The 22,715-nt window shown below is 47.7% G+C and overlaps 1 protein-coding gene across 1 annotated transcript in view; it reads left to right on the top strand.

The window, feature by feature from the left end:
* Positions 1-7,914, top strand: part of ARHGAP35 (Rho GTPase activating protein 35) — a 73,034-nt gene extending 65,120 nt beyond the window's left edge. Inside the window, exons 5-6 of the mRNA XM_065420799.1 lie at positions 4,414-4,519; positions 5,168-7,914. Coding sequence (XP_065276871.1) covers positions 4,414-4,519; positions 5,168-5,528 — 467 coding nt within the window. The 3' untranslated portion in view covers positions 5,529-7,914. The remainder of the gene's footprint in view (positions 1-4,413; positions 4,520-5,167) is intronic.
* The last annotated feature ends 14,801 nt before the right edge of the window (positions 7,915-22,715 follow it).

Genomic DNA, 22,715 nt, shown 5'->3' with positions numbered 1-22,715 from the left:
TTCTGTCCATCTGGCATTATAGGAAACTGCTTTCTCCTGTCTGAAATACATCAACATAGTGGCAGAGCACGTTGTGCTGGCAGTGTGTTGGCTTTAATTGCAAATTTCCTAGCTTTAATTGACTTAGTCCGTATTGTGTGTTGTCATCATGACAACAGTAATAACTGTCTCCGCTTGTAGAGCTTAGAGCAAGAACTGGGCTGAGACATTTGTGGTGCTTTCCTAATCATACCGTTCTATCCTCTGCCTATAACATCACGTTCTTTAGGACATGGATTGCGAGACACAAATGCAGGACTTGGGTGCATCTGGAAATTTGCTTGTTCCAATATATTGCCCTGGAATGCAATGGGTCCTGAATCAGCGTTGTTTGGGCAGGTATAAATCCAAAATGGCAGCCAGTTTCCTTGCACCTCAGTGGGGTGAATCCTTAGTCTCGGTTTGGAGCTTAGCCCCTGCACAAGTTTTTCCTTCCCTTTTTTATTTCTTTTTCTAGCTGCTCGGCGGGGGCATTAACCCTCTGCTTTCACATGCCAAAAAGGCAGCTGCTACCTTTTAGGGCTGAGCAAGGCTTTCAGTCTAGCTGCTCGGTCAGTACATGATCTCTATCAGCAGGCAAGCCCTGATCTATCCAAAGTAGTCTTCTCACAGCAGAACCTAGGCTGCCCCAATGAATACATTATAGTGGGTGGTATCTCCTTATGTGCCCGGCCTGCAACCCAACCCAGTGACTCTATATCTAGTTGCCCTGTATGAGCTGGGTCCTATGATAACGCACTCCTAAAGGATGGTTCTTGACAGTCAGTTGGGTCTCTGGAGCGAGCATGCTGCTGTTTGCCACAAATAGAGGGAGACCGTGTAATACACAGCACTGCCTGTTAATGTCTCAATGTTCCATAGATAGCTTTTCTTCCTGGATCAGCTGGAGTTTATAAATGCTTTCAATGCTGAACTTGGGTTTCCAGACACTAGTTGCCAGTCCAGTGGGCTGAAAGTTTCCGAGAATGGGTTAATGTCAGGGAAGAGAACTCCATCACCAGTGGTTTGAGGGCATCTAATGCTAGCAGTAGACATGCTGAGGAAAGGATTAAAGACCCAGTGAGTCTGTCCCCACACACACACAGTAGTTGCTTCCTTCAGTCCACTTCTTTTCCTCCTCCCCTATCCTTAAGATAAAGCTGTGTGGGGTTGTTAACATGACCAGTGCCCTTAGAGAAAGAGCCTTTGGATTAATGCATATTAATTAGGCTAGGAAAGCCATAGGTTCAGCAGGAAAAATGGATCTCTCCTGGCAGTTATGTTTAGGGGCTCACAGCCTGCTGGAAGCAAATAGGTTTGTTAGTGATAGCCTTGCCATGGTGCCATCTAGAGGTGGAAAAGATAAAGGCATGCTAAAAATTCCATTGTGTGAGGAAATTGCTGACACAGCATCTTTTGTTTGCTTTTTTTTTTTTTTTGACTTAAGAAATCTTGGCAAGAAAAATCAAGTAATTCTAGTGCAGCAGCCTTTCTAAAACACGCATATCATCCCAGTTGATTCTGCTGTGAAGACAGCACATTAAAACAGTGAGAGCCTGGTGTGGATTTAATTTCCCTTTGCACTGGGGAGGAGGGATAGCTCAGTGGTTTGAGCATTGGCCTGCTAAACCCAGGGTTGTGAGTTCAATCCTTGAGGGAGCCACTTAGGGTCTGGGGCAAAATCAGTACTTGGTCCTGCTAGTGAAGGCAGGGGGCTGGACTCGATGACCTTTCGCGGTCCCTTCCAGTTCTAGGAGATAGGATATCTCCATATATTATTATATTATAAGTGTCCTCCTTGTTGCTACTGCCCTTTTGCGGATATTCACAGCATCTTTAAGTGTGGTAGAGGCACAGCCCTGCGCATTTTAACTTGTGGTACATCTACCCAAGGGCTAAGCGGAGCAATGAAATGAGGTATGCAAGACAAACGTACACATGCAAGCAGGAATTTAGATGTACAATTCAGTGGTGGGGAAAATGCAAATAAAATATTAAGGCTGAGAATTTAAATGAATAACAGATTCTCGTTCACTCAGTTCCCTTCTGCATATTTCATATTTATTTTAATTACAATCTCCATATCCAGGCACCTGACAGTATTAATGGATTATCCTGATAGTTCCCGTGAAGGGTAGAGGACTTTTGTTACCTGGTACTGCTGAATCACTTTTAACAGCAGTGGGATACTTTTGTTCCAAAACCTCAGTACACAGACAGCCACCGTTGGAATGGTAAATACATAACCAGAACAATGTTTGGCATGCCTCTTTGGCTTCAAGGAAGGCGCCAGGTACATCCAAAAGTTACCCTGGGCTTGATGGGGGAGTCCAGGGAACACCATTGTCAGTTGACAGTTCAGTGTAGTGGAAGATCATATTTTCCTTGCATTTAATTCTTTCCGAAAGAGACTTTTTTAGCGAAGGCCGATGGTTTGGAGAGACGTCTCCAAATCACCAAGAGCTTGTGTACATGCAGAGTAGCACTGGTTTTACAGGTGTGATTCTAAAGCAATTTAGTTAAACTGGTGCAAAAGATGTGGACATGTTTATTTCAGTTTAAGCCTCTCTTCACCAACCTTTGCTCCCGAGGACCACTTCTTTCCCTCTGCCAGCCTAATGCTCAGCTACTGCCCATTCTGGTTTCATTGGTTTTCAACCAACCTGCTTTCCAGTAGTGGTTCCCAGTCCCACAAAGGTTGGCTGGGTTGAAATCATATGCTAGAGATCAGGGACAGTTACGGGCAATGAGGAGCACAACTTGCTTCTGTCTAGAGTCCTGCCTGTCTCCTTGCTGCAGGGACTAGTACTAGTGCCCCTAACCCTCCCTTAAAGCCAACCAGTTCTTAGGTAAGCTGTCCATCTGGGAACTAACCAGGTTCAAAGAGTTAGGCCACATCATCTGGCTCATTGTTAGGTGCCTCTGCTCTTCAGCACCAGAGCAGGGTCTTCTGAAACAGGTGGAAAAGACTGATGATTTGTAGCAGCAATGGGTTATTGCTCATATCTGAAACATCAGGTTGATTGTAGAGGATGAGGTTATACCTAGAGTGGGATAAATGTGGGTCATCTTCCTGTAAATCCTCTCTTCCCCTTGATTGGATTGTATAATGGCGAGGGGTGTATAAGGGGAGGAAGACTCATAGATTCTAGGACTGGAAGGGATCTCGAGAGGTCATCGAGTCCAGTCCCCTGCCCTCATGGCAGGACCAAATAATGTCTAGACCATCTCTGATAGACATTTATCTAACCTACTCTTAAATATCTCCAGAGATGGAGATTCCACAACCTCCCTAGGCAATTTATGCCAGTGAATTTATTCTCCTTTATTCTGGAGAGCTGCATGTACTTTATGGATGATAGAATATGGTGGAGGTACCAATCTCCGCCCTGTCCTTGAAGGAGAGAGAGAGCGCTGGAGACCTGTTGTTCAGGATGCTCGGGAGCAGGATAGGGAAGTATATAGTACCAATGCTGCTTCATAATTTCCCCTCTTCACCTCAGAATGAGGGCCGAGAGCCAGTAGGGTACAAGGCCAGATCTTGATACCTTCAAAAGATGGAGATCGTTGCCTGTGTTGTCAGCCTCCAGGCTTATTCCAACTTGCAGCACCCTCCCCTCCCTACTGGCCTCTCTGGGCATGTCTAAGTTAGACACACAGAGCAGCCTTCTGTATCAAACAATGGTCTGATGTGCAGGAGGAGACTTACTCAGATGTAACAAGGAATTCTCTTATGTGTGCTGGATATCAAAAATACCAGCCTGGTGCTCCAGCTTTCATCCCTCTTCATCCAGTGTTGGGATGCCAGTCTTATCTGATTGTGCCCAGTGTTTGTCTTTGATAATGCTTTACTCGAAGGTACATACACAGCTCTGTTCGACTGCTTTTCTAGGCCATGTACTGGATGGAAAAGGAAGATACGAATGTGGTAATTATGTTCCCCAAAGGCAATACAGCAGTACACCAAGGATGATGTGTTCTTTGTAGGGAAGACTTATTAATTGAGCTATGAATCTGCTCCCTCACTGTTGCACCCTGGAGGTCATGCAACCAAGTAGGATGTAGCACTTCTCCGTATGCGGCGATTTGTGCGTTTAAAGGGTGAATCTATCCTACACCACCTGTGGCACAACAGTTAAGTGCATGTGGCTTTAGGGTTAGCTGCTGATGGTAAACTTTTGGATTGAACAGTAGGATGACACTTGTCTGAACAGATTCCCTGAGGTGCTTGGCTCCTCTTTGGAGAAGACCCAGTGGGATTCACATCCATATGTTTGAGCAGGTTCTCTTTGCTGCTGGCGGCCTTTGAGTTGTATTTAATCAGCTCATCAAAGGCTCATGAGCATTTCACTTCCTCAGAAATTTCTGATTCTCATCGCTTTTTTCTTTTGACAGAAATTAATGACCGAGAGCAGAAGCTACATGCGCTCAAAGAGGTGCTGAAGAAATTTCCCAAGGAGAACTATGAGGTCTTCAAATATGTCATCTTTCATTTGAACAAGTATGTACAAGATCTTACTTCTGTCTGACCATGGATGGCGATTGGATACATAGACTGTCCCCTTTATTCCATGAGCAGCTTCTTAACATAAGCTGTGTACAAAGCATTGGAACAATATTAAGCTAATGTTGACTTATTTAGCAGCTGTAATAGAGTAGGGAAGCAGCCTGGAGTGAATTTGTTCCTTGGCAGTTGTCCCAATTAAGCGGGCATGTCATTTATCAGGGGGGCTAATTAAGTTCCATAAACGTTGCTACATCAGAACTAGCAGAATTCTATGGGGAAAACCTACATTAGACCCACATCTCTCCAACTCCATTAGTTTCTGCTTAGGATGTCACTTGCTTCTGGAGGTGTAAGGTCACTTCTGGTGCTGCAGAGTTTAGAAGTCAGCAGGGAGCCTGCATTCATCGTTCTGCATGGCCCATGGGAGGGAAGCGGAAGAGCTCTCCCAGAAGGCACATGATGATAGCTTGGGTGTGGTTTTGAGCATGGTTTCCTCTTCCACCGGAATTTGGATAATGCTGTCAAGGGGACGAGTTGGATGCCAACTGATTACTCCCTGTACCCTTCACGTCCTAGATATGTGAGCGTTCTTCCTGTTGTGAACAGACTGTGCTCACGGCCTCTCTCTGTTGTCTGTTGCAGGGTCAGTCACAACAACAGAGTGAATCTGATGACGAGCGAGAACCTCTCCATCTGCTTCTGGCCCACCTTGATGAGACCTGACTTCAGCACTATGGACGCTCTCACTGCAACTCGCACCTATCAGACAATCATTGAACTCTTCATCCAGCAGTGCCCCTTCTTTTTCTACAATCGACCAATTATCGAGCCCCCCAGTGCTACACCCAGTTCTCCGTCAGCGGTTCCTGCCAGCACACCTGTCTTATCCAGCACACCTGTGATGACTCAGCCGTCCCCACCACAGACTCCTCCTCCATCACCACAGTCTCCTCTCCAGCCTCTTCTCCCACCCCAGCTTCAAGCGGAGCAGCACACACTGTGAACTGGTGTGGGAGAAAGGAGGTTTGGTCTTTTCTCACACAGCGTGGAGATTGGAAAGAAAACCCAGGGTTCTGTTGTCCCCCTCTCTCTACCATCCTGTTGCAAGCTACAGCTGTGTTGGCAGTCTGAGAAAGCAGGAACAAGTTGGGGCATTGGGTGCACATTTTGAGCGTTCCAGACTGGTGCCTGGGACTGGGTTGAAGAGGACATTGGACCTTTCTCTTGTTTGTGGGGGTTGGGGGGGGCACTTTTGAGTACTGAATCTGTTCAAGTGTGATTGGTTCTGATCCAAGCCAGCCTACGTTCATGACAACACTACCGAGTTCAGTCTAGGGCTCTGAGATCTATTGCTTCTGTCCACTTGGCTGCTTGTACAGAACATGTCCTTTGACTCTTCGCAACACCCTCAGCCTGTGCGTGGGAAAGATCCTGCCAGAGCGCAGAGCCGCAGAAACACCCAAACACGTTCCGCAGGATATGGTTGAGGCTCATCAAACACTAATAAAAAAAAAAAAGACATTAATCATGGGGACCACAACTCAGAGCAATCTCACTGCTAGCAGATCAGCGTAGCTACTCCGAAAGCTGCATCGCCACAGGTCTGGACCCGGTATCTCTCTAACAAGTACAGCTTTGTGTGTGGACAAAGCTAGAATGTAACTTTCTCTGACTTAACTGATGACCAGGGTGGGAAGTGACAGGAATCTCCCTTCAGAACAAAGGAACACTGGAAAACTAACATGTTCCCACCATCCACTGGTTTTAATCAAGAGATGAGAGACGTGGCACAGACGATGGCCCCTTTTCCTTGGAAGCAGAACTACTGTGCAGCAGGTTCCTTAGGAGAGTTCAGGCTTGTTCGGCTGCCCTTGATTTGGCTTAGCCTTGCCTTTTCCTTGACAAATCACTACATCTCTCTCACCCTGGTAGAATTTGGCATTAGCACTTACAGGACGAGAGGTTTGGAAACACAGTAGATGTTTACTATCAGACAAGCTGGATTTTGATTCCTTTAAAACGCTATTGTTACTGAAACACTTTTGTTTAACTGTGTATGGGGAGGGTGGTGGGCAGGTGGTGGGACTAGAACACTTTTTTCTTTTGTCGGTGGAAAGGTTTTTCAGTCCAGCACTTATTGTGCAATGAGGTTGTGAGGGAAGCGTGTGTCTGCAGTGTGTCACAGGGCTCTGACGGCACGGACAGTATTGCAGCTAACTTGTCCATGGCAGGGACTGCGGTAGTAAGGGTAGTAGCCCTCAATTGGGTGGCTGCTGAAGCCTCTATAAACCTTGAGGACATTCTGGCTTTGTGGGTAAGACTCGGTGCAAGTATCCCCGCTAAACAGGGAGGGTGGAGTACGTTACTGGTGTCCCCTCAAGGCTCTGATTTTGTTTGCTTAAAAAAAATTGTAGCCAATCTGATGGCATCGTGGGAGAGGGACCCACCTTCCAGGCCCTCTTTGTATCTCCAGCTGGTAGAAGTTATGTGACACACTTTGGCTTTTTGACAAAGGGTGGTGGCCGTTCACTGCATTCTCACCTGCTGCTGGTTGATACCACAAAATTAGCAAGAAAGGTAGGGAGTGAATGTTGAAGGGGAGTGGGTGGAAAGAAAGCTGTGCATGAGTAAAAAGGATGGTAGGTTCTCAAGGCTCCATCTTGGACCGGCCTTCAGGATCCGTACTTGGATCCCTGGTATGGTGCCACCACAGAAGAGCGTGTGCAAGTTTAACTAGTGCTACGTGACATGCAAAGTGCTAATTTGGCACCTGAACTGCTGTACCTGCTGTCCTCTCACTCACCTCCATTTGCTTGTGCTGTGTGTGTGTGTGTGTGTGTGTGTGTGTGTGTGGTCCAGTCCTGCCCACAGCCCTGCCATCCTGTCCCCGGCCCCTCTAGACTGTCTTGCGCGCATGTCACCTTCCTCCTCCCTCTCTCCCCACACGTAAGCTGCTGTGTGTGCGAATCACGGCTTAAACCTGTGTTGTCTCCTCATCTCCTCTCTGTGTGTGGCCTCCCTATCCTCAGTAACATAGGGCAGTTTTTAACTGGAGTTTCTATGGTACCAATGGGAGAAATCCCTACAAAGACCCTCCTGTGTCTCCTCGCACTTTAATATGGGATCTGTGATTTATCACTATTTTTTATCTTTCAAGGATGTTTGAGTCCCTATATCTAGGCAGTTTTAAAAAAAAATTAAAAACAAAAATAGCCTCAAAGCACGCCCTGCCCTCCTTACGCCCTTCGGCACTCAGAGCCAGCTCTCAATGAACTGAATCCCTCCTATAAATAAGCTGGGTTATTTATGTACTGACAACTGCATTTAAAGTTATACCTATGACAGAATAATGTGCTTGAAAGTACTTCTTATAGCATTCCTCCGAGTTTTATATTCTCATGCTTTAAAACATTAGCTTTTATGTAAATATTGGATGATGTTTTTTTAGAACTTAAACCCCCTCTCTCCCCACAAAAGCCCTTAGGTTGTGCATGTGTGATGCTAACGTTCTGAGTGGAGAAGGAGAGTTGAAGCCCAAGGTTGATTCCTTTCAAACCTTTCACCATAAAATAAGGACCCACCTGTGCTCCATTGGACTTTCTTGCTTCTCTGTAGGCAGTGAGGATGGGAAAGGTTTTTTTTGGTGTTCTTCCTTTGGATTCTTTGGGGTCATTTTGCATTGTGTAAAAAGGTTTGTTTCCGTGCCTTTCTTATAGGTCTGATGCTAAACTTCTCTCTAGACAGCTCTTTGGTACCTCCTTCCAAAACCTGCTCAGAACAGAGCCGTCCTGTCTGAGGATGTTGGGAAGACTGGACCTCTTCCTTCACACACAAAAACAAAATCCCATTCCCTGCAGAGCAGTAGTACATTCTTCCCCCGAGGCACTGATCAGTTCCTGTTGTTCTGCCTGAGAACTAAAGCAATCAGTCTCAAGAACTCCCATCCTGGATTCCTCTACTGTGCAGAGGCTGGTTCTGCCCAGTTACCCATCTGTGGCCTTGAGATTTTGTCCTCAATTTGTGTATATTGCTGACTGAAGCAGCGAGGCATGGCGCATAGGGAGTGGGGTATGTAGGAAGGGCGCAGCCATTGTAATTGTACTGATCTAGTCTGAGGTTCTAGATGCAGTAGGGGAGCCTGCTTTTGCCCATAGGTTGGAAATAATGTACCTCATTTTAAAAAACAACAACACTGCTGATTGATTTCCTACGGGATTTGCTCACTAATTCTGTTCTACCCTGAAAGACCCTGGAGATGCCTGCTGTGAAGATAGACTAGCAGGCCCATCCTAAGGGAAAGAGGTGTATGTTACAGAACGTACTGTCTCCAATCAGCTGGCACATACCTGGTTGCAAAGCACCTGATTGGTTGCTCCTCAGTGACAGGCGTTAACCGTCTGTCCCTCCCTGAGCAGTAACGTTCTGCCCATACCTCAAACACTAAGTTTTTCACATACCTTTCATGCCACCTGTGCTTTACAAATGGTCAAGACTTTTCTGTGTTCTGGGGAATGTGGTTTTTCTGTACAGTGGAGGTAACGGCTCTAGAGCAGACAAGAAGTGCATGTTTGGTTTCATCATGCATGTGGTACTCCTGGGGGAATTCTGCGCCAAAAAATTAAAAATTATGCTCACAATACTTTAAAATTCTGCATATTTTATTTGTTGAAATAACATAATATAATCACATCAGTTTCAATAATTTTAGTAATTTATTTCAAAATACCTATAAGCAGGTATGTCTCTAACAATACAGATAACAGAAAGATCGAGGAAATGTTTTTTGACAAATTGATTCCTTACTAGGCATATAAATACAGACCGTTGAGTAATCATTCATTTACACTACAATACAGAAACGTATTTCCTGAACCCCTCAGAAGCAGCGCAAAGGCTTGCGGGAGTCCAGGGAAACAGAGGAGCTGAGGGAGAGGGAAGTAATTGCTGGGAAGAAGCCTGGATATGAACTCGGGGAATTGTTGGGTGTAGGTGGGAAAAGTATGGAACGGGGTTTGTGTTTTTTTGTGCGGGGAGGGGGATTGTTGAGGAGCCTCCCACATGCAGACGCTGGTTGACCACTAGCCTCTCTCATTCAGTCAGGCACATCTGGCCCTGGCCTCATAAGTTCCTGCACCCCCACTCAGCCACCTCTTCTCCCCCATGTGTCCCTGTACCCCTATCACCCCTCCCCGTCTCCGCGCCCCCTCCTCGTCTCCATGTGTCACTGCATTCCTCCTCCCATTCATCCTCTGCCCCAGTCTGTCTCCCCCACCAGCCCTTTTGAACCCCAGTCTGACCCCCCAGCATCCCCATGTGCCCCACATTGTCCGTCCCCCTATATCCCGTGCCTCTTGACCTGGCCCCATGGGCAGGGCACTGCGAAGAATGCAGCCTCTTCTCTTCCTTAGCAGGAGCTGAGGCTGCTCCTGCCCAAAAGTGGCACGGCCACAGTGACCCCTGGTGCGCAAAAGGCGTAACTGCAGAACTTGTATTTTCTGCTGAGAAAAAACATTCTGCGTGGCACATGAATTCTGCGTGTGCACAGTGGTGCAGAATTCCCCCCGTCTCCCCCCCATCTTCCCCCCCCCCCCCCCCCGGAGTAATGTGGTTATGTTCCATTAACAGCACTGTTCCTACGGCAGGCGGGAAGGGTGGGGAGGAAAAGTAGGCACCGAAGGGTGGAAATTTGAGTAGTCTTTAGCTTCTAGTTGCGTTTTGAAAACTGTCTTGGCTGTGTGCTCACCATGTGGCTAAATCAGCTATCGAGTGTGCAGCTTATCTCCCTAGGAGAGTGTTCTGCTAGAGGCTGGAAATGTGTCTGCTTCCTTGCCCATGTAGTCTATGGTACCTATCATAGAGATAGCGGTAAAATTCTTCCAAAGTATTCATTTGTTTTGTCAGGCAAATGGATGTTTTCTTCATGTGTTTTTTGGAAGCGCTTAGGACCTGCTTCATTAATCCAGCGCGCTCCAGCTTTTCTGTGATTCTGTTTTTCCTTTCTTGTGTAACTCCGAGCATCCATGATCCTTGCTATTCTGTGTTATTTTAAAGTAAAATTTAACCCTTTTAAATAGATTACAGGCAGCTGAGGTTTAAGTCACTTGTTTAAAAGAACCTGATTGAAGAGGATTGGCGACGGATGCTTATTGGACACTAGGCAGCGTTTCTGGACATGTAGCCAGCTCTTCCTTTCAGCTGTGCTCGGCTCTTATACTTGGCGATTACATTTCATCAGTGATTATACCTGTAACATTTCATAGTTCTTAAACAGTCATCGGAGTGGGGAAATAAATTTTTTAACCACTTCCACTTTAATTGCTGTGCTGATTATTCGTCTTTAATTTCAGTGACTCAGCAACTGTGGTCCAGAGTCTGATTTTTTTTTTTGTACAGCCACGTACGGTTTTAGTTTCCCTAAATCATTTCCTCATTCAAGTATGTGTCATTCAGTCTGTCTGTCACTCTAACCCAGAGCGCTGCATAGATTTGCAGAGCTCCCACTGTTATTTTCTCTCCCTACTTCCTGTGTAATAGGTCCTAGTTTTTCTAGGTTTAAAAACCCTTTTTGTAAAATTGAAATACAATAGGAATATTGTATTTTAAATTTAGTTTAAGGCAGGACATAAGTTATTGTTTAAATAAAAAAAAAATCCTTAATTTTTTCCCTGTGTACATTTTAAAAACAAAAATCTGTCTCTTAAATTGTATGGGAATAAAACTTGTCCTGAAAAGTTGGATTAGTACGGCACCCAGCTTATTTTTCTGGTACTTGTATTTTCACATGTAAAATGATCTCTATATATGTTGAATTAACAAATATTTTGAGTTCAAGAAGAAGAAAAAAAAAACATATTAATGGTATTAAAATGTGTTAGTAGTTCCAGCTAAGTATGTGCCCGAAACAAGTTTTTTGCAGGAAAAAAAAAAGTGAAGATCTGTATGTAAAGAACAGTATAACGGTTATTTCTTTGTATTTTTAGGGGCCTAACAGCTACATCCTTTAGTTATTGGTGATAGAATATATTTCCTTTTACGCTTCTTTTAAGGACATTTTTAACAATTTGTGGTATTTTCCAGGGCCAATCCAATTAGTGCATGATAATGTTTCAAGCTCGGGGCCAAAGAGCCCGTTTTCTGCTGAGTTAAAAAAAAAAAAAAAAATCATGTATTTGCTACAGAGTATTGTAATTGTCTCAATGGGAATGGTGTAAAAACTTAAAGGCCTTACGTGATATGTATCATAGTTAATAAATCAATCTTGTAAAAAACAAAAAACAAAAAAGAGAGCTCCCTCCAAAACCAACCCATGCGGCTGTTTCTTCTGGTGGCTTCCCCTCTTCGTCTTGTTTCTCTTTGTCTGCTCTGGAGGTTGGCAGTGTCGCTGCAGGCTGTCCAACAGCCCACCAAGGCAGGCTACGGGACAGTTAAATGCCTATCAGAAACAAATCTCCACCAAAGGGGGGGAGCGGGGGGAGCGAGAGAAGAGAGTGGTTATTGGGTCAGTACTGTTGAGTATCACAGTACTGGCGTGCTATGGTGGGGGGGAAAGGCCACACTGTCCGGGGCTGGGGTGTCAAACTCCTGAGCTGCTTGCTGTATTTATCAGCCCCTCTGGACAACAGAATCTCACACTGGACTGTAAGCTTTTTCTTCAGAAACAGATGTAGCCCTTGCGTACATTGTGAAAATAACAGTTCAACTCTGAAGTGAAGGAGTTCTGGTAAAACCAGCCTGAGCACAGCTCTGAGATGTGAGAACTGGTCCATTCATCTGTGGGGAGTGTTGACTGTGGAGACTAATGACTCTGCATGGGCCAGGTTTTCAAAATGATTCAGGCCCAATTTGCACATGCCACCGCTGTCCACAGATGGCTAAATAACCAAAAGGCAGAAATAAATGGTCCTAAACGTTCCCCACATCATTGGTTTTTGCTGCTGACTGAATCAGTAACTTTACTAACTACAGCTTGGTGTAATTTTCAAAAGCTCCTAAGTCCCATTTCAAGCAATTTAAGGCTTAGGCTCCTAAATCATGTAAGCAATTTAGAAAATTTTACCTGTAGTTACTACATACAAAGGCGGCTGTATTCTTCCCTTGATCCTAGTGCAAACCTTCCAGTGTCACTAAAAGGAAACTCTGCTGGGGATCTGGGTTGGTAAATGACTCTAATTAAAATATTAAACATCTTCACCTTTTTATTCCCCTCCCTCCTTCCACCAATGGTTTAACCCTTACATTGCTGCAGGTGCATGGGTATCAATCTGCAGCAGTTAATTATCTTCAGGTTCCGAAAAGAGCCGCCTTATGCCTGCCTCTGCTCTCTGCCACTGGCTCCTTCCTTGTAAGGGAGAAAAGCACTCCAGTTCCTAATCCTATGCTGCACCCAGTGCTGGGAGCCGGTTAAACTGGGGGCGCTTGCTAAGAAACATCTTCCATCCCATGGAACGGCGGGGATGGGTTGGGGGTGCTGGCAGACTTCAGGAGCGAGAGGTGTATTTAGCATGATCTCATCTGAGGGGGTCAGTGCCTCTAGCTGCATGTATTCCCCTTCCTTAGAACACTTATTGCCGCCCGATTCTCTGTGTAGGGGAGGGGGGCGGCTCTGTTGTAAAGGCTAACTGGAACCCTGCAAAGTGAAAGGTAGTTTCTCCAAGGAAGAAAAAAATGGAGGAAACTGGCAGTGGGAGGCTTGTCTATCTTAATACACAAACTTTGTCATGAAGCAGTTACACCGCATACCTGCTTCACAAGCAAGGGCATGAAAAGTTATGCCACTAACAGTCCATAATCCCTACTCACTTAGAGGCGTACGCCTTACCCATAACACCACAAGGCAACATTAGCTGTCCCCCTTTAACTTTCCCTTCTCCACAAATCCTTTTATCCAACTACTCACTACCAGTACTGCTGCTTTCAGGGGAGGAGTCAGGTATGTTGTGTGTAGCACAGCTAAGTATTTTTGTATATTAATTTCCTAGGCCTTTTTTTAGGATCAAGCTGGTTTTTGGCATTGCACAAGGGCTGGACGGAAACCAGGAGTGTGGTAGGTGTAAAAGTAACTGCTAATGGAGAAGTCTTTATCCACCATTAACTATTGCTGCACATGTGCTAGGAGCTGCACGTAAAGAGTATCCATCAGCAACCTGTTGGGGCTTAAACTTTTGGATGAAAAACTCATATTACCAGAAATATATTTTGTCTTCAGTTATTGCACTAGATCTATTTGGGATACATGTCTCTACCTAATTTTAGTAAAAACACTTTAAAAAAAAAAAAAAGTGACCCATGCATGGGTTAGACTGCCAACAAAATAAAAAATTGTCAGACAAATTTCAGACCTTTCCTATTGGGGTGGGGTGAGAAACAAAACTACATGGAAAATTCAAAGAATTAAGAAACTTCATAATTAGGGCTGTGGTCTAAAATGCAGCAGAAATCTCTTCTTTCCTCTAAAAGTAGGTAAAATGTCATGGAGTTATCAACTGCTTCTATAATAAAGCACTGGGAAAGCTTGGATGAAGGGAGGTCATTGAAGCATAAAACTTTATTTTGAGAGGGACACATCCCCCAACCTTGTCTTAGAAGCGGGCACAGGCTAATCATTACCATAGTACCCAGGAGCTCTAGTCATGGACTCAGACCCCATTGTACGAGGTGCTGTCAAATCTCTTGGCCCCTGGCAATTCAAGGCCTTCATCCTCACAGCACCCCTGGGAGGTGGTGCCATGGCTGTTATCCCTGTTGGATGGGGGGAGGAATTGAGAGATTGAAGTCTCTCAACCAAGGTCTCATAGGGAATCTGGCAGACTAGGGTGTTGAACCCACATCTCCATAGGCATGGACTCTCACATATTTACAGTGTTGGGGCTACGGGTGGGACAGAACTGTCAATGAAGCAGCTACCTGACAACGCTCCTTGTTCTATCTCCATTGCTTCACCCAAGGGGTCTGGGTCCATTATGGGTTTTGGTCACTTTTCCTCTGAAACATCAGGATGTGGCCATAGCAGCAGGAGAAAGGAGGTATGATCCGGCATGGGCAACCCTCAGCAGCCCACCTGGAATGTGTGAGGGCAGGATCTTGCAGCTGCTTCTTTGTAAGGGAACAGAACGTGAGCATGACAAGGTGGGTGAGGTAATATCTTTTACTGGACCAACTTCTGTTGGTGGAAGGTATGAGCATTCCAGCTATGCAGAACTCCTCTTCCCGCCTGGGGAAGGAAATCCGTTTCTAAGCCTATATGGGCGGGGTGTCTGTGTGTATCCTTGCTGCCTTCTGCTACGTGGAATCATACCTGCAGCCAACACGATATTAACTACAGCTGGCTGAAAATCGGCCAATGGAACGTTTTTCTGTTGGAAAATGACTTGTGGAAACTGAAATGTTTCACGGGAATGTGTCAATGCTGAGGATGTTTTTGTTTTTTTAGGGAAGGAGAGGAGACCCTGAAACATTTTGACAGTATCAGAAGGCTGCAATGAACAAAGGGTCTCTGCAGCATCCCAAATCCTGAAACTGGTCTCCGCTGTGCTCAGTTATATCACCCCAGTCCAAACTTCCTGTTGATCCAGGCGGTCATGGCCCATAACAGGCTGCACCAACCTCGGTCCACTCCTTTGGACGAGGATGCCAAAGAGACTAGATCTCGTTGGCAGAAAAAGTTTCTCATTGGCCAGTCTGCTGTTCGGCATAGCGAACTACCAGACGTTAATGTCCAACTACGACTTTATTAATGTCCAACAAATCGCTGGAATTCAACTAACAAGCTGCCACAGTTGCTCAAGCTGCAGTTACGGACCATCCTTGACAAAGGAAAATTGTTAGCCAGATCGTCTCTCCAAGCGTCATTGGACGCAGCTGACACAGCTTCCCGCTCCATGGTGACATCGGCAGGCTTCCTGGCTGCTATCCTCTGGGTTCCCCGGAGAGGTCCTAGCAACAGTAACTCCCCCTTTGGGGATAACTTCTTGAGCTCGAAAACAGATGAGTCACTTCATTCCCTTTTGGATGCTCATGCAGAACCTCTGGTCCTTAGGGATGTACACCCCAGCACCTTGGAGGAAGTACTCCAACACACACACAGACACAGACACAGACACACACAGACACACACACCACGCCTTGATGCTATTCCTATCCTGGAAACAGGGCCCTGCCTGGAAATGACCTTTTGCCAGGATGTCACTTTGGCGGGACGCTCGAGAACTGCCAACCAGTCTCCACACCACGGGTTACCCCCACACCCTTGGCCAGTTTCCTCCCAAATGTGGCAGCATATCGTGTCGAACAAATGGGTCCTAGATTTCCTGTCCACTGGCTACGTGGTAGAATTTCTCTCTGCCTCTACCCCAAAACCCCACTCCCCATGCCTCTTCAGGGACCCCTCTCACAAGAGGATCCTCAAAGAGGAGGTGGATTCTCTGATCCAGCCTGGGGAGATAGATCTGGTGCCGCCTCAACACAGGCCTTTTATTCCAGATCTTTCTTTGTCCCCACCCAAAAAAAGAAGTGGGGGCTGGAGACCCATCCTGGACCTCAGACAGCTGAATATCTTCATACACCATTCAGGATGACAGCTTGGCCTCCATAAGCCCCTCCCTGCGGCCCAGAGAACAACTGATTTGCCTCTCTAAATTTGAAGGATGCCTATTTTCATACAGGCATTCATGTAGTGCATGGGAATTCCTGCACTTTGCCGTGGGTCCCCCTCAGCAGCCCCAAGAGTTTTCACATAAGTAATAACCGTGGTACCAGTGTACCTGTGTCGCCACGGCAGCCCGGTTAGTCTCACCTCCACGACTGGCTCTCATGAGATGATTGTATCAGGAGGTTCAAACGGCGGGTCCTGGACTTCTTTTACTCATCAGGACTGCAGGTAGATCTAGAAAAGTCCACTTTATAACCCCTCTATAAGTTATAGACTTTATCGGCACAAATCTGAACTGGGTTTCAGCAATAGCACAATTATCATAGGACAGATTCCCGGTGGCCAGGAACCTCATCACCCCGAGCCCTCAGGCAATGGTCCGATCCTTCCTGGTCCTTCTAGGCCATATGACCTCTTGCACTATCATGGTACCTTTGTGAGACTCCACCTTATTTTGTATGAATAGTTGGGATTATGGAAAAGGGAAAGGTTTTCACTAGGGCTGGCAGGAAAGGGGGAAGGTTGTAGATGCCCTCGATACAGGGGCTTAAACAGTTACAGTTCAAAGTGAACAAAAGCAGTTCCTGTTTGGGTCCCTGAGACAGTCCAATCAAGACCTAGTGCCTGAGCTGCCCCTTCCAGTCCTGAGTCTCCTCCAGCCAATAAGCATTTGCAGGTCTCCAAGCCAGGCTCAGTTAGTGTCTCCCCTGTGCATTGGCTCCCTGCCCAGCCCACGCTGACCTGTACTCAGCTGGTATGTCTGGCAGTCACAGCCCTGTGCACAGTTCCTGGGGCATCTCTCCCAGCTCCCTGCTGCCATGTGGCTCCCGCTCCCAAACAAAGCCTGGCCACCTACTTGTTCATGAGTGGACCAGGGCGGGGCAAGGTAAGTACAATATGGAGGGGGCTGATAGGAAATGTAATCCCTGCTTAGCCAGGAGGAAGGGCGTGTGCACTGGGGAGGAGGCTGGTGGGAGCTGAGGGTCCCCTACTTTGCGGATCCAGCACAATACACCCTGAGTAGAGATTCTCTGGACAAACGAGTCTCGCTTCCTCAGAGCATCCTAACATCACCCACCTGGTGGGAAACCAAAGCGGCTGTGTGCAGAGGGGTCCCTTTCATTCCCTCGCCCCCCCACAGAGACGGTCATTACAGATGTCTCCCTTCCGGGTGGGGGGACACACTTGGATGATCACACGGCTCAGGGCTCCAAACTGTGCATCCGTCTCTTACGAAGCTTGCAGGAGATTCCTACCCTTCTTCCGTACCGCACGTGTCCAAGTTATGTCCAACAACGGGGACCAGGGTATACGATATAAACAGACCAGGAGGAGCAGCATTGGCCCCACTCGACGCAGAGGCGGTCAAGGTTTGGAACTGGTGTATCCGACATCTGATCACCTTCTTGGGAATGCACTTACCAGGAATAACAAATACCTGAGCAGACAGCCCCACAGCTCAGTGGTGGAGCACGTTTTCCACCGGTGTGGCTTCCCATCCTGGGACCTTTTTGCAACCCAAGCGAACAAAACGTATCCAGCCAACTGCTCCCAACCCCAGGGGCTCAATTCCAGAGGTGACGCCTTTCGGGTACAACAGCCAGAGCCGCTCATGTACATCTGCTCTCCCATTCCCCTATTACCTCGTGTCCTCAGGGAGTCAAGCAGGACAAGGTAACAGTAATACTGGCAGCACCTTGGTGCCTGTCACAATTCTGGGTCATCACCATCCTGCAGCTAGCCTCTCGCCGGTGCACATGCACTTAGAAGTGTTCCCAAACTACCTGTTTCAGAACAGGGTTAGGGCCAGCCCTCCCAACCTGGCGTCCCTCCGCCCGCGTGATCTGCTTTTTTGGATGGCCAGTGAATGTAAGGTTTGTCGACACAGCAACTAGACAACTGCGGCTGGCCCAGGTGGTTTCGTTGCTCTGTAGACTTCTGGGCTCGGGTGGAGCCTGGGCTCTAGGACCCTGTGAGGTGGGAAGGTCCCAGAGCTCGGCCTGTGCCTGGAAGTTTACACAACGAAGCAAGTTGGCTGGTACGGGCCAGCCACAGGTTTTTCTTTGCTGTGTAGACATACCCTCTGTCCCCAGAACTGCCCGGCTAGTACCCTGCCCCAGCATGAGCATTCATAGATTCCAAAGCCAGAAGGGACCACTGTGACCATCTAGTCTGACCTCCTGACCTCCAGGTCAGAGAACTGCCCCCCAAATAATTCCTAGTGCAGATCTGTTAGAAAAACATCCCGTCTTGATTTAAAAATAGTCAGAATCCACCACGACCTTTAGTCATTTGTCCCAATGACTCTTGCTGTTATAATTTACACCTTATTTCCAGTCTGAGTTTGTCTAGCTTCAGCTTCCACCCATTGGATAGACCTTTCTCTGCTAGGCTAAAGAGCCAATTATTAAATAGTTGTTCCCCATAGAGGTGCTTGCTAACTGTCATCAAGGGACCCCTTAACCTTCTCTTTAAGCTGAATACATTGAGCTTTTTGGGTCTATCGCTATAAGGCAGGTTTTCTAATCCTTTAATCATTCTTGTGGCTCTTCTCTGACCCCTCTCCAATTTATCAACATCCTCCTTGAATTGTGGCCACCAGAACTGGACACAGGATCCAAGCAGCGGTCGCACCAGGGCCAAACACAGAGGGGAAATAACCTCTCTGCTCCTACGTGAGATTCCCCTCTTCATACATCCCAGGATCGCATTCGCTCTTGTGGCCTCAGCGTTGCACTGGGAGCTGATTATCCACCACAACCCCCAAATCTTTTTCAGACTCACTGCTTCCCCGGATAGAGTCCCCCATCGTGTTCCTAGATGCAGCCATTTACATTTAGCCTTACTAAAAAGCAGATTGTTGGCTTGCGCCCAGTTTACCAAGTGACCCAGATCGCTCTGTGGCAGTGACCTGTCCTCTTCAGTATTTACCACTCCTCCAACTGTTGTCTCGTCTGCAGACTTTATCAGTGATGATTTTGTGTTTTCTTCCAGGTCATTGCTAACAATGTTCAATAGCTTAGGGCCAAGAACCGATCCCTGCGAGACCCCACTGGAAACAGACCCCCTCGATGTGTGTGTACAATTACAATTCAGGCTCAATCTAGACTGAACACAGCCCTGGGGGACATGCCGTTGAGAGCAACACTGGGTAAGATGCCCTCATGAGTATCCTCTCTAACAACTTCTCCAAGTCTCTGCTCGGCTAGAGGGATGGGGAAAGCCATGGATGCATGCAGTTCTAGCTGTGTCCACTAGGTGACGGGGTTGCACGCAGGTTGTAACAACTTGTCTTTGTAGCCCGTCTGTGTGTCAACTTATTTCTCCAGGTACAGTCTACCTGGATTCTATCCCATAGCTGTGTGCTAGGAGATAGGGGTGCTTGAGAATGAGGCATCTGGATTCCGTAGTCTATCAGGGCGAAGAGATCTGACAGCGGAGGGCTGTTTAGCAGGCAAAGGCAGAGTGGGGGTCAAAATCTGCAAAATACCAAGTGAAAATAAAGTGCAAATTTTTGGAATAACTGAGATAGGGCCATGGTGGTTTTACTTGGAGTGTTCAAATTGGGATGATTTAGTTGGGGTTGGTCGTGCTTTGAGCAGGGGGTTGGACAAGATGATCTCCTGAGGTCCCTTCCAACCCTGATATTCTATGATTCTAGGCGTCTCTTGCTAACAGGTCCGGTCTAGTACACGTTATAGGGCTGGATGCAGAGATCACTGGGCAGGATTTTTCTGCTTCTGCTATAACAGGAGGTCAGATGAGATGGGGAATATAATTACCCCCATTTTATGGATGTGGGAAACTGAGGTGCAACTAGCTAAGTAATTTGCACACAGTCTCACATATGGCGTCTGTGTCAGAGGCAGGAATTTAAACCCAGGTCTGCTGAGTCCCAGTCCAGTGTGTTACCCACAAGGCCATGCTTCCTCTTGGGGAAGCTACCCCTTGATCTTAAAGGAGCCAGTACAAAAAATTGGGGTTTACATTTTTAATGGCAGCTTCCAGATGTTTATTATGAGCTTTAATAATTCACTGTTTCCTTTTAGTATTTGTGGCTGTAGCTTTAATTAGGATTTGGTGCCTGCGTGTTTTGCTTTACAAGGGAGGCAGATTTTAAGGTTAGTTTTACATTTTTAATCTGTCGTTTTAAAATATTGCTAGTAAATTTTTACCCACGGGGCTGGGAGGCTTATGGGCTGAGTTCTCTGTACAAAAACATTGCAGAAGTGGTTCTAAAGGATCTTTTATTCCTGTCTTTATAAAGAGCATGCATTTAATGCTTGGACGTTTTATCACCTGTTTTTTAAACAGGGAGGGTGTATAGAACAATCTGTGGGGGCCTGAATCCTCCAGGTGAGGATGGTAACAATGTATACGCCCTAGAGAAAGTTTGAATTCTTTCTGAGAGTGGTATTTGTGTTTAAACTCTCCTTGGAGGTGGGAGATTAAGGGCTAGAAGCCCCAGCTGAGATCATTGTGTGGTGCACTGGGCAGACACAGTGAGAGGCCTTCCCTGCCCCAACTGCTCACGGCCTAACAGAGGAAGGGAAACTGAGGCAGAGAAAAGGGAAGTGACTTGCCGAAGCTCCCTCAGCAAATCAGTGGAGGAGCTGGGAGTGGAGTCCCTAGCCACCAAACCACAGTGCCCCATTCTCTCTCAGGATTTCCTATCCCCCTGTGAAATGACACTCGCCCAGTGTACTGGGAATAGAGTGCTATGGCCAGTGGATATGTAGAGGCAGTGTGGCCTAGTGGTTAGACCCCTGGACTGGGACTCGGGAGGTCTGGGTTCTGGTCCCCGCCTGCCAGCTCTGTTCTTGCTCTGTGCCTCAATTTCCTCTCCCATACTTTGTCCATCTGATCTATTCATGCCAGGGACTTTCTGTCTGCAGACCCCGCCACAATGGGGGCCTGATCTCAGTTTCACGGGGAGCCCCCTCGGCACTACCCTAAATACACTGAATAGCTTGGCGGTGAAGGTGCCCGAAATCGAATGTTGTTCCCACACAGCCTCCACCAGGGGGCAGAACTGCCCTTCCTGTCTTCTGTATTGTAAAGCAGGGTGATGGTGAACACAGTGGGGGGGGGAGCCAATCACCCTGCACCGGGGTTCACAGGAGTAAGGTGAAACAAATCAGCCGCACCATCCACCGTGATCCAAAGGTACCAGCCCTTCTTCACCCACCCTGGCAGCTGCCTGTAGGATCTCAAAGCACTGTAAGGAACTCTCTCGCCATCGCTGGATATTACCCAAGGCCCACAGAGGGGTAGTGACCGGCTCCAACGATGCACAGCCGAGCTGGCCCCTCCGCTCCGGGCTCAGCCCACTGAGTGCGATAACCCCCAAGGGGGCCATGGTGGGATGGGGCAGCGGCCGAGTGCGGAGAGTTTGGCTGGGAAGAGAGGGCACCTGGTAACTAGCAAACGTAAGGTGCACTGCTTTACTGGGTGGCTGCACGTGCTGGGGCCCAATGGGGAGATCTGGGGGGCTGGAGATGATGAAGGGGAGAGGGGGGGCTGGGTGCGTGGTGGGGGGTGAGTTGCATTCTGCTCTCCATCGGCATCTTTGTGGCCGTGCCCGGTGTTGAGATCCTGGGCCCACGCTGGGAGGTTTAACAGACCCTTTGGGATACAGGGGGCAAGAGCGTTCAGAAGCGACTGGGGGATTTTGGGGGCACCCAACCTGAGGCTCCAAAAGGGGCCGCTGCTGAGCCCCTCCCCCCTTCGTTAAGGGGTCTCCGGTTGTGCCTCTTCCCCAGTGCTTAAAGTGTGTTTGGTGCAGACCCAGCCAAAAAAAATCCCTTACAAATGGTGCCAGGTCGCCGAGGGGGGCACTTTAAGCTCTGTCTTGCCTCCTTCCCGATTATGCAAGACACCCCCTCGCTCCCCATTTCTCAGGTCACTTTAATCACCTTCCTTTTGAAGATCTTGGCCACGCTTCTCCTTAGCGTCTCCTGCGGGAGGCGCTGTCTCCCCCCCCCCACGCTTTCCTTGGGCTCTTCCTTATCTATCCCTTTATCTCCGTAGCGGCAGACAGAATGTGGGCGCATCCTTAAGATGACACCTGACTTGGCAGCCCTAGTTACTCACACTCCTGTCACAATCCCCTGGCACTCTCCTCTCCCCCACCCCACAACCTCCCCAAGAACGGGCCCGTTAACTGCGGTGTCCCCACCCAGATAGCTGCGTTCTGCCTCCCCAGCCCGGCTGCAGCTTCACAGGGTTATGGGACGGTCACCTCTTGCGCAGAGCCGGAGCGTGTGCTCTCAGAGGTGCTGGTCTCAAAGCCTAAAGGCCAAGACTTGCAATCGGCTGGTTCTGGGATTGGGGAGACCTGGGTTCTGTTTCGGGCTCCGCCACTAACCCTGGGCAAAATTATTTCCTTTTTCTGTGTCTCAGTTTCCCCTTCCCCCTTTGTCTAGATTGCAAACTCTTCAGCACACAGATTGTCTCTGTCTGTGTGTGGGCGGCGCCCGGCCCGACGGGGCCACGATCTCGGTCACTGTGTGTCTGGGCGGCTCCCGGCCCGACGGGGCCCCG

The sequence above is a fragment of the Emys orbicularis genome, chromosome 21 (genome assembly GCF_028017835.1).
Source record: "Emys orbicularis isolate rEmyOrb1 chromosome 21, rEmyOrb1.hap1, whole genome shotgun sequence".
In the NCBI taxonomy this organism is placed as follows: Eukaryota; Metazoa; Chordata; order Testudines; family Emydidae; genus Emys; species Emys orbicularis.
This window is presented reverse-complemented; position numbering and strand designations above follow the sequence as displayed.